The 11,830-nt window shown below is 43.6% G+C and overlaps 1 protein-coding gene across 1 annotated transcript in view; it reads left to right on the forward strand.

The window, feature by feature from the left end:
- Positions 1-309: 309 nt before the first annotated feature.
- Positions 310-11,830, forward strand: part of LOC104492668 (ERI1 exoribonuclease 3-like) — a gene marked incomplete at its 3' end in the record, with an annotated part of 15,328 nt that continues 3,807 nt past the window's right edge. Inside the window, exon 1 of the mRNA XM_010135251.1 lies at positions 310-573. Within this exon, the coding sequence (XP_010133553.1) occupies positions 322-573 (252 nt within the window). The remainder of the gene's footprint in view (positions 574-11,830) is intronic.

Consider the following 11,830-nt stretch of genomic DNA (forward strand, 5'->3'; position numbering starts at 1 on the left):
ATGAGGATCAGCAGGTGGTGTGATCTGGTGCCTGGAGTCATGACTGTTGTGTGTCTCATACTTCTTAATTTAGAGCTGTTTGCAGAGGTTAATTTCCGGTTGCCTGTGATTCTGGACACCTTGAGCTCAGTCCAAATGTCATCTGTTATGTTTAGAGCAGGTTACTGTGTTATTTCAGGTTTGTGGTGCTGGAAATCTCCACCGGGAAGCACAGAGGAAATCCCTGTCAGAGGACAGTGAAGACATACTAGCAGAGATGAGATTTATGTGTGCATGAGTAACGTGAGCCTCTCTTCAGTTTCAGATGCCTCTGGATGTTCAATGATAGCACTCCTCCATACTGGAGCAGTAAAGTTTCCCCAAAACTTACTTCCAAGGGCAAGACAAGCTGTGTGCTCCCTCCTCCCGGCTGGTGTTCTCAAAGGGTACAGCTCCATCGTAAGCAGGAAACTGGCGTCCCACGGCTTTGGAGCTTCCATGGCAGCAATGTCATCCTTCCCTCCACAGAGATATCACTACTTCTTAGTGCTGGATTTTGAGGCTACCTGTGATAAACCACAGATTCATCCTCAGGTCAGTCCTGTTAATTATCCCCTTGCAAGTTGCTGCTGCTGTTTTGAGAGGTGGAAGGAAAACGCACAGTGCTGGCTCACTGATTTTTCTCTGGTTTGTCCCACCTCCTTTATGTTGCTGGTCCTCCAGGGCTCTTGCCAGTTACCTGCTCTCTCAGGCGCAATGCCAGGACCATTTGGTGGGAATGAAATGAAGGAGCCTGATTTCCATCAAGGAGGTGACAATTCATGTGTTATCAAAACCATCTTTAAGTCATGTATGCTTGTCATCTGCCTGAACTGGGGACGGTCTGAAAATTTTTGTCTGGGAGCCTGCATTAATAAAGTGCTTATGTCAGCATTGTTTGATTCTGCAAGGAAAAAGGCTGTTGATAGCCAACAGCTTTAGGAAAAGAATAGTTTTGTCGTGGTTTAAACCTGCGCTAGCAACCAAACACCATACAGCCGCTCGTTCACCCTCCCCTGCCCCAGGAGACGGGGGAGAAAATTGGAGAGGTAAAGGTAAGGAGACTCATAGACTGAGATAAAAACAACTGAATAATTGAAATAAAATGTAATAATAATAACAGCAACAACAATAATAGAATGTACAAACGAATGATGCGCAATGCAGTTTCTCACCACCTGCTGACCAATGCCCAGCCTGTTCCTAGCTAGTGATCCTGGAGGAGAAGAAAATCCTGAAACCACAGTCCTGAAAGAGCCCGAGCTTCTTGGTCATCTGTCATCTATAATACTGAGCATGACGTTGTATGATATGGGATATTCCATTGGCCAGTTTGGGTTCATTGCTCTGGCTGTGCCCCGCCTCCCCCCACCAGCTTCTACACACTAGCAAGACATGGGTAGCTGAGAAGTCCCTGATTTCTCAGCAACAACTGAAAACATCGGTGTATTACCAACATTCTTCTCATACCAAATCCCATGGTGAATCCAAAACACAGCACTATTCTAGCTACTAAGAAGAAAAATTAGCTCTATCCCAGCTGAAGACAGGACAAGTTTGAATGATAGAAGTATGTGAAACATAATGGTGTTTCTAAGTAGAAAAGAACAATAGTTTGGAGCTATCTGATCTTGCTGAAGTTATCTTGCCTGGGTATTTACTCTGGGGTGTAATGAGACAGGGAGAGTTCAGCTACAGAGAGATTTTCCAGTGCCCTGCCACCTGAGACATACGGAGATTTTTCTGCAGGCAGTTCTTCCATCGTTGTGTAGAGCATGTTAGTAAATATATTTTCAGTTGTTAGCAGGATGGTCTAGGTTTTCCATTTAAATCAGGAAACCATGCTAAAAAGAAAAAAAACCAAACCAAAAATAAACCCTAATATTGGATTAGTAACAGACAGAATTTCTTTTCTGATTCTCTAAATTGAACTTGGACTTCTCACCCTCCTCTGCCAAGCAGTTGGCCTCTTACTGCCAGTAATACGTGCTTTAGGTCGGAATAAGTCCCGTTTGCTTTGTTTCGGATACACTAAAGGCTGAGTAGGTTTCAGTGTGGTATCTCAGAGTTCGTTTCCCAGTGCAGCTGTGGTTTCCTTTGGGCTTGTGTCCTGACAAAGGGATGCTGCAAGCTGGGATCGAACTGGACTCCTCTCTTCCTCAGTAGTGCCTTGGTGTGTGCCATCTGCCTCTGGTGTTTCTTGAAAAGTGGACAGCAAATTCCCTGCTCTTTTGCTGGGTGGTTGAGGGAGGCTGATGTGGCTCTGCATCCAGTCCTGCTAGCAGGGTCTTAACCGCTCTCCAAGTGAGATGTCAGGCTATTTCCTGCACGCTCCGCCTCGGGTGCACAGGCCTGTCAAAGCTGTAAATTGGATCTACCTTGTCCCTTTGGATATGGGTTTGGTCTGTGCACATTTTGATGCAAAACCATGATGCATGTGGAGCTAGTTTACAGCTGGCAGTAAAAAGGAGCATGAGTGGAATATGATTACTACTCTTTTAAGGAGCTTTGTCCCCAAGTCCTTGCCAGGGAAAGTAATGGTCTGGGCCAGTGCAGCTCTGCTATATATTTTGTAGTGAGGTAGCACCTTTAAGGTGGAGATGTTCTTCAGTGTTGTTTTTACAGTCTGCCTGTGTTCAGTGCCTGTCTGCATCATATTGTGTGGAAAGAGCTGCCAGTTCCTCATATTTTCACCAACAAATTAGTTTGACAAATAAAGACATGGCTCTTGCTACCTGGGAAACAGCGTAGCTGAAAAGGCCAGAGGTGCCTGCCAGAATCAGGCAACTCCATAAAATGAGACTTTAGTTGATGCTCCTACCTACATCTTACCTTTTTGATGACCCTTGTGGCTTTTGTCCTCTTCACTGCTGTGATGGTGAGCAAGCTGTGCCCTGTATTTCAGCGATGTTTTGTGCTAGGGTTTAGTAGCAGGATCTGTCACTGGAGCAGTGGCAGACAGGTTTTGGAGGTTTGTTCTGAGCGCAGACCTAGGAATGGTCAGATGCTGATCTTCACTGTGATTCTGATCCTTTTTCTGCTTTTGTTTTATTACCTGCAAAATGGAAGTCTGGATACAATAAAATTCAAAAGCATTGGAATTTGAGGAGGAGGCTGCATATACACAGCTAATTTGTCATCCAGGTTACTTTAAGTGGGTAGGCATAGCTGTAAATTTAGGCAGCTTAGCCTAGAAGTCTTGCAGAGTGCCGCCATGCAGCACACTTCACATTTCTCACTAACTGCCTTTCAAAATATTCTGGCTTCTTACTGGCAACTACTGAAAGAGTTATCTCTTTATTTACATTAAGGTGCCACATCTGCTCCCCCTACCACTGTATTTACTTGTGCTCTTTTGCAATCAGCAGCCTTGCTGGCTTTATCCCTAGGGAAGTCCTTCATGCTCATTTGGGAGCCCTGAAAACTCCTTCATTTCTATTCCCTTTCACACTGCCTGATCGCTCTCTGAGGTCTTGTGATATGGCTTCCATAATGGGGATCAAGGAGGGTCAAGGACAGTCGTATTCCCCTGGGAAGCTGTCTGCACTGTGGCTCCAGTGGCTGGGACCATTGGCTGAGTGCCACTGGCTTGTGGTCACTGCCCTTTGCTTTACCACTTCTGGGTGGGGCATTGAGAGTCCTTCACATTCTCTGCTCATAGAGGAAGAGAAGCATTCTTACAGTCCTGACTTCTGCTGCCTTTCAACAGAGATGCCCCTAAATCAAAACACATATTTATATGCACAAAGCAGTAGCTCAGCTTTATGGGGTTTTTAAAATATATTTATGAATAGTGAGACCATCGCAGAGGGGAAAGAAGATGTTGGGTTTAACTGCATTACCCCAGATGTGTAGATGGGAAAACCTGAAAAAATAGAGGCACAGTCAGTGTCCTGTAGTCCTTTAGCCAGCTAAAGATCAGCAGGGGTTGGCAGTAAGTTGGCTGGCCCTTTGCATCTCTCTGGAGAGAGAGATGCATTTGGAATCTGATCTAAAGCCCAGTGGGGTCAGGTGGGAGCTGTCATTCCATGGAGGTTGGTAGATCTTGGACCATGACAGTGGTGTGCTTCATTTTTCACCTGTAACTGACTTTCTTTCTTTGCTATCTGCTAAGACTTTATAAGTACCTGCTGCTTTTATACACCGGCAGGCTGTAGAGCTGTGTACATACGGTGCTTTAGCTTCATGAGGGAAGATGCGTTAATAAGTGGGAGTCATTCTTTTGTCCCTTTGTCCTTGTACACATCAGTGTTTATGGTGGTCAGTGCTTTCAGTGACTGTTAAGGAGCTCCCCAGGCTCAAATCTGTGGCTGCCTGTAACCTTATTTTATGAGCGGGCATGCCTGTTTTGGTCATCAAGCCATGTATCTTAAGAGCCTTCAACTTGAGTAGAGTGGATGAAAAGCAATGATTTTTTTTAATGTAAGAAGTCTAAAGGTAGTAATCAGGCTGAATTTGAAATTAGGCTTCTTCACAGGATGTTAATCTTTACTGTAATCTGTTAAAGCCACTTAAATGAAAACCAAATAAAATTCAAGCTTTGTATGTCTGCTGCCTGGAAGTGCGAAAGAGTATCAGACCCCTGACGTGGAGCTGGAGCTAGGAGTTGCTAAGCTGCTAAATGAGCTTTTGGTAATGATGGAGTTGCTTTTTTCATGACAGTTTTTTCAGGTACTTCAGTGTCTCAGATTCACTCAAATTTGATAATGAATTGGGAATTAGAAATTCATCTCTTCCAAAATCTCTGTAAGAGGAAGGTATGTAATGTTCAGATCTTCTGACTGCTGGAGGAGGTTGTGACCAGAAGCAGAAGAATAAATTGTTTACAAATGATGCTTCCCTTCTTCTCTTAAGCAGCACATGCTAAATAAAAAATATATCATGCTGGTTTTCTTTAGTGTATCCTACATATTTCAAGTTTGTTTAGCATGTCTTTTGATTGTTATTTTGGAGGAATTTTGAATTCTAATTGCTGACAAATGAAACTGGACCTACTCATAAGTACAGAACATCACTCACCATTTCAACATAAACCCGTAAACACTGAGACTATGAATAAGCATATGTTCAGCTACTAATTTATTTTCAAGTGTACAAACAAATCCGCATGATCATAGTACATTGCCTGGTTGGCAAAAGCATATTGACAAATGGGAGCCAGGCTTTCTGTAAGATAATATTAAGTACAAATGCACAACAAGGTTAAATCGGGTTCAGGCTGTGTTTTCTTGAGTGCTACTGTAAAAGAGCATTAAAGGTGTTTTCTCCGAACATCCGTCTTGTGGTTCTGGCTTAGAGCCGTGGGCAGGTGCAGCTGGAGTGGCTGCAATGCTTGCTGCCTCTCCACCACCTGTACTGCTCTACCCGTGATCTTGTTCCCATGGCAGGAACAACTGAATGATGCATCTCTGCTCCTGAGATGCTGTGATTTATAGCCTGACCGTATAATGGGAATGGATGTTGATTTCCAGCAAATTTAGGCCATAGCAACAGATGTGCACTCCCTGACAAACTCGCTGCTCAGGGTGAATATATAGGGGCTAGGCAAGCTGTCTTGGGAGCCATAGCCGGAGCTCAGAGGGCTTTCTAGGAGGAAAATGTCCCTGAAATCATGACCATGCTGTGGCAGGAGGTTATGGAGGGACCACTGGCCCATTGCAAGATATCTCCTGCGTGCTTCTCAAGTGGTGCTCTGTGGAGCCTGTGCCAAGGCAATCCTAGCTGAAGGCCAGGATGAGAATGCAGAAGGTGGCTCACACAGTAATGGATATAGTTGCAATCCTACCCAGAGGTGGATAATGGAGATGTGCCCATGCCTGCCTGTTCTATCTAGACATCCCCATATAGCAGCTTTCTTCTTGCATGGTTTTTGTGTGGCTGTTAAGCTCAGCGCATTAGAAATCACCTGCCAAAACCTTTATTAAGGATGATCGTGAATTGCTGAAAAGTGAAGAAATTCAGGCTTGTTTCCCATGGCAACTTTAACTCAGCACTCTTGTGCAGAACTATTACAGTGGAATATTAATCTGCAATTACCTGTCTTCATGCAGCTTAGGCTGGTCTGTAGTTTTAAATACCTAGTTCTCCATACAGATTCTTACAATGTTGTTTCTAGAGGAATGCCATTAAAAATGCACATAACACAGTGACTTAAAGTCTTCCCCCCCCCTTTTTACTAAAAGTAAGTAAGTAAAAAGAGTTACCTATCTATTATCTCTTTGCTGGTTATGGCTGTTTTTCTACCATTCTTATGTTGGAATGTTTTGTGTTGGAATGCTTTAAGTTCCTGGAGTGGCAGGAAACAGTTCACACAGAAGCTGTCTCAGATGGATTTTTCTGTTTGTGTTAGTTTTTTTGAACAATCTTTTGAAAAAAACTTTTTGAGGCCTTGTAGCTAGATCCTCTGAACATTTAAAAATTTTGCAAAGAGCACACGGCTCTCCATAGCCCAATATCCTACAGGGTACATCTGAAATTAAAAGAGATGCCTTTCTTCTTTAATCATATTTTCGTATGTTATGTGCTTCACTGCAATTCTGTTGGACTGTTGCGAAATCTTATTTGGACCAATATGGAGGATAATATCTTTATTTTAAAAGATGTAGAGAGAAGACCAGTGTTTTGGAGAGGCTTCTGCAGGGTCTGAGATGCCAGGTATGGTGTAACCCTCAAAAGCTGCATTCTCTGTGGCAGTCACTTTGCCTTGGAGACCTCCCTCATTTTCCCTGTAAGTGGGGACAACCTCTCTGTGACCCATACGAATCTGACAGGGTGGGTTATGACTTCAGGCAGGAATTAGCTGTATTTATTTAAAACCTGATGAGCTAGAGAATATGAACAGTTACTGAACCCAAGTCTCCTGGAGAGCGCAGCCACGAGACCACCAGGCAAGACAGCTGACGTATGAAAAAAAAAATTCAAAGGAATTTCTATTTAAAGGTATAAATCTGGCATTATTATAGCAACAAGCCTAAAATACCAAGGCACTCAGGTGGCCAATTGCTGCAGTCCTAACCTGACCCAACCTGCTTAGCTTTTGGCTGGTTCTCGACAGGCCAGTGCGATGACTGCTTTAAAGCAATCAGTCATGCTGCCCTTTCCCTCACAGCATGCCGAGACCCCACATCAGTTATGCATCCCGGCGTGCAATTCCCCACCTGTGCTGTTTGAACACTGTATCCTTAGCTGTGCAAACATTACACATCGTTTAGGTGACAAGTTGCAAAGTTAAGTAGACTTGTTGTTACAGGAGAAAGTAGTTGAGCCGCAGTCACCCTGAAAAGGAAAGATCCTAGCTCAGGAATGTGCAAGTCCGCTGTATCAAGTTTGAAGGTTTGTTTGCCTCTCTGCAAAGCTGCTGATGAGGGTAACGTGTGCTTCTGGAAATGTTCACACCACGTGCGTTTCTGAAGGGAAGGGAACGGCTGACACAGGTTTGTCCGTTTGCTGCGCTTGTCCTGCGGTGTGTATGGTCCTGTAGGATCACTGACCGTTGGCGTGTGCCTGCTCCCTTTCACAGCCTCTGAGGCAGGGTGGGTGTTTTGTATCCCTCCTAGCACGATGTTCTAAAAACAGGCACTGTTCTTCCACAGTGTGGCATCTATCTAGCCCTGCCTGGGGATGCTGCTTCTCACGCTGCTGTGGTTCCAGAGGAATGGTTTTGCTGCGTTAAGGTGATCTTTCCTTAGTTTTGAAGAAAACATTCTTGATAAAGTGTATCTCAACTCTTTTATTGAGAGGGGCACAACACATGCCTAAGTCTTGTGCTTTTCTTCCCCTTCGTGCCAGGCTGGCTGTGCAGCCATCCCGGGGTTGTCTTTGTTGGTCTGTGCCCTTGTTAGCTGACAAAATAGCTCTTCGTTATGTTATTTATTTCCTCTCTACCAGGGAGAAATGCACTGTCACCAGTAGCTAGCTGTGATGTCTGTAAAGGCCTGTGTGTTCATTTACATGCACTAGCGTGCCCTTTCTACCCGTCCCAGATGTTTTAGTGTTGCTGGAAACATTGATTGTGTGTGCTGCTCAATATCAGGTGAAGAGGTTGGGTCTTGAAATGATTTGATAATTCTGCAACAGGGACTGCACAGGCTGGTTGCCTGCAGTAGAGAGGAGTGTATCTCAAAAAGGATATGGTGTAGTTGTCGTCTCGCAGTGGAAAGGTAATGTTTGGAAATATGTGTATGTGTGCTGCTTTTAACCTGGTTTGAGTACTAAACTTTCCCCAAACCATCAAGCTTAAATTGTTGTTGGCAGTGTCACTGGAGGTTTTCTGAGTGGTTAAATATATGTCGGTAGTGCTTGAAGAAAGAAGTTGAAGTGTGGATGCCTAGACTATATTTCTCATCCCAGGTGTAGAAAGAGGAGGGAGGTTCTGCCTTATTCTTGATGCCTGAGTGCTGCTGGAAAGATCAAAATAGCTCTGTGGAGTTTGGCAAATGAGGTGAGGCTGATGGTGAGAGGCAGGAACCAGCCTGGGAGCAAATGTCTACCAAAACTTTGTTCAGGATGGCAGGACAAGAGTTGTGAGCCAGCTGTCATGATTTCAGGTACATTGACAGGTATGAAAGAAGTCCCAAAGACCACAGTGATAAGTTTAGTGGGAAAATGTAATTTGCAATGTGGATCCTCCTTTTCTGGGCTCTGTAAGACAGGACCTCAGCTGAGGAAGTGTTTCACTCTGGATTCAATACTTGAAAAATTGAAACTATTTCAAGGGTGCAAAAGAGAAACAGTAAGTGTGACCTGGGGTCTGCAAAATACCACTGTTAGTGCAGGCTGGATGGTACTGGGGTTGTGTTCAGTGCAGTAATGAAGTTTGATGAGGTCTTCTGTTGCAAAAATGGGAAACTCAGTGTTCTGGCCTGTGTCCACTGTGGGTGGGTAGAACAGTTGTGACTTTAAAGATGGGAAAGCAAAGGAAATTCTCATTAGACATTAGGAAAAACTTTCCAATGATAAGACTAATGAAACAGGAGGATAGAGTGCCTGGGGAGCATGTGAGTGAGTCTTTCTTATTGGAGTCTGTAAAAGCAGCCTAGACAAAGTCAGAAATTATTTAGGGGGAGGTGATGCTGCCCTTGGGCAGGTGCATGGAGTAGATGTCTCTCTTGAAGCTCAGGCTCCTGGAGGCATGTGATTAGATGGGAATTTCAGCTTCTATTAGAGAAAGAGAAATGGTCCCTCACAGTTGTAAGGAAGCACCTGGAGATAAGAGCCAGTTTTGATAGCAGTGAAGAACCCAAAATGCAAATCAGAATTCACCTTTGAAAAAATCAAGCCTTTGACATTGGGGTCTAGTGCCTGAATGTTGGGGGTAGGCAATGAGGTTTACTTAAGAGCATGGGGAGGAAGAAACCTTGGATGTTCAATGATTGGGCAGCAGAATTTGTCTTCACATCATCCTATCGCAGTGTTTCTTGATCTTTCCATATTTCTGCCAGTTCTCTTGTGTTTGGTATGGTATTTCCCTTCACACTTTTCTGGTGTGTAGCAGTTAGTTTAAATGTATTAAATTGTTGGCTGTGTGCATATGCGTACTTTATCTAGGTAGTGATGGAAAAAGAAATTTGGGGGTCATCTGCTTCCCCAAAGACCTTTTGACAGGATAAATCAGTACACAGAGTAACTTACCTGAGACAAAAGCACTGAAGACTCCTCACTCTGTGTGTGCGCGCAGGTCGGCATCCTTCGGAAAGTCAGCATAGCCCTGATTCAGCAGAAGTCCTGCTGTCCCCCACTACAGAGGTGTTGCCTTTATGGTGCTTGTTTTGGTTAGTTTAATAAAAATTTAGAAGTGGGGAAAAGACTTATGAGGTCATCTGCTTACTGCCCCTGAGGGCCCATGCAAAGCTGCTCACTTGGAAATGGCTTTAGTTAAAATAATAATTAAGGCAGAAGATGGAAACTAGGGAGGCAGATCTGTTAGGCTAGTGCTGTCCTTACTATGTCCGTTTTCGATTTTAATTGCCTTGGAAAAAAAGGAAAATCACAAGGCTTTAAAAGCTCTGATTCTTCCTGCTCTTCAACCCCCCACCCCCTCCCCGATCTTGGAGGCATCAACTCTCATCTGTCAAAGTGTAAATCAGCAATTAAAACACAAACAGCGAAATGCCAAAGATGACCCGAAGCACAAAGCAACTGACAAACAAGTCTGGACAAATCGGCGGATAATTTATAAGCATTGCCCTAAAATCTAATTATTTGGCAATTCGAATTTGCAGCCAGCCAGGGCTGTGCAATAAATTTAACCCGCCATAAATTATTTAGGAGCAGCCCATGGTGTAAATCAAAAACACGAGTGTTTGTTTAAGAAACAAGCTTCTTGTGCATAAAATGACTTTTGTTTTTTTCTTTAAAGAGGGGGGAAAGAAAGCATCCCTGAACTGAATGAGCTGGTGCTGAGGCTGGGTCCCTCCATGGAGATTCCGTTGCCTCTTCTGCCCTTACTTTTTTTTTTTTTTTAGGTGTAACGGGGTCTTTTGTTAGGAAGTTTTATGATTTTCCGTATCAGAAGAAAGCCCTTTCTCAACAGCCTCTGCTTTTTTTTTATTGCATTTTGAACAGTCAGCTCTGATTTTTATAGGCATCTTTTATTCTTGTGTTTATTAAACTTCTTCACATGGGGGTGGAGGTAAAGGATGAATTATTCTCTGAACTGAATAGGCTGCATGGTCTTCCTGAAATATATAACTTGGTGTCTTGTAGTGTGCCCTGTCCACTTCATACACGGGCTTCTGGGTTACCAGATTTTGAGAGCTGGGAAGTTCATGCTAGGCACTGTGTTTGTTTCGTCTAGTAATGTTAGAGCTCCCCAGATCCAAAAGGATAAGCAAAAAGGTTCCTCCATGGGAATTAGTGTAACCTCACGTGCTTTCTTCTCTGAACTCCAGAGGTCTATCCATTACAGAAAATTATTTAGCAAGTATAGTTGCGTGCTTTTTTATTCCTTTTATTAGCAGGAATATCAAGACAGCTGAATCTGTGCATCCTGCTCAGGTGTTAAGGGGAAGAGAGTTTCATTTAGGACGGTTGGGTAAGGAAAGGCTGGGCTCATAGCATTGCTTACACATGCCCTTATGAATTTTTCAAATCCCTCTTTAAAGGAAGTCCCCAGCCATTATGCAGTTACTCTCAGTCTGCTGCTGCCCAGCCCACTGGCCTGAGACAGCCAGGTCGCATGGGAGGCTTCCACTTGGGACCTCTCATTTTTTGGGAGCATTTATTTGGGGTTTTTTTTAAGGCAATAATTCTGAGGAAGCTCAGAGTGTCATAGATTGCTTGAAATACCATGAAATCATAAATGCAAGATCCTTGTAAAGAGAGTAGACCTGGTAATGGATATGTATAAGCCTCCGGCTCTGTAGGTTCCTATTGTTACCGTGTTTGGGGGAGCAGCTGAGGGGAGGGACAGGGTGCCGATGTCTTTTTCTTTAAGCGTGTTAATATTGATTTTAGAAGCTCTGTGTTCCACCAATATAAATGCAAATGCCTGTAATTGGGAGCTGCGTGCAGAATTTCTCAGCAGAAAACAATGTTCAACTTTTCACGACAATGAAAGGAAAATAAAAAGCCACTTATTTATTGCTGGTGGTTTGAATCCTGGATTTCCTTTCAAGTTACTGTGCAGTGCTAAATAAAATACCTAATTGCAGTGCTCGCAAAATTCAAATGGGTACATTTGTTCTTCTGGTAGCTTGCGGCTATTTGCAGCCTCTGGACACCCTCATCGTTATTTCAGCACATCCATAACTTCTGGTTGTGCTACAAAAAAAAAAAAAAAAAAAAACATAAAAGCCCTAAATGCTGCTGGCAA

The sequence above is a fragment of the Buceros rhinoceros genome, unplaced genomic scaffold (genome assembly GCF_000710305.1).
Source record: "Buceros rhinoceros silvestris isolate BGI_N320 unplaced genomic scaffold, ASM71030v1 scaffold37004, whole genome shotgun sequence".
NCBI lineage: Eukaryota > Metazoa > Chordata > Aves > Bucerotiformes > Bucerotidae > Buceros > Buceros rhinoceros.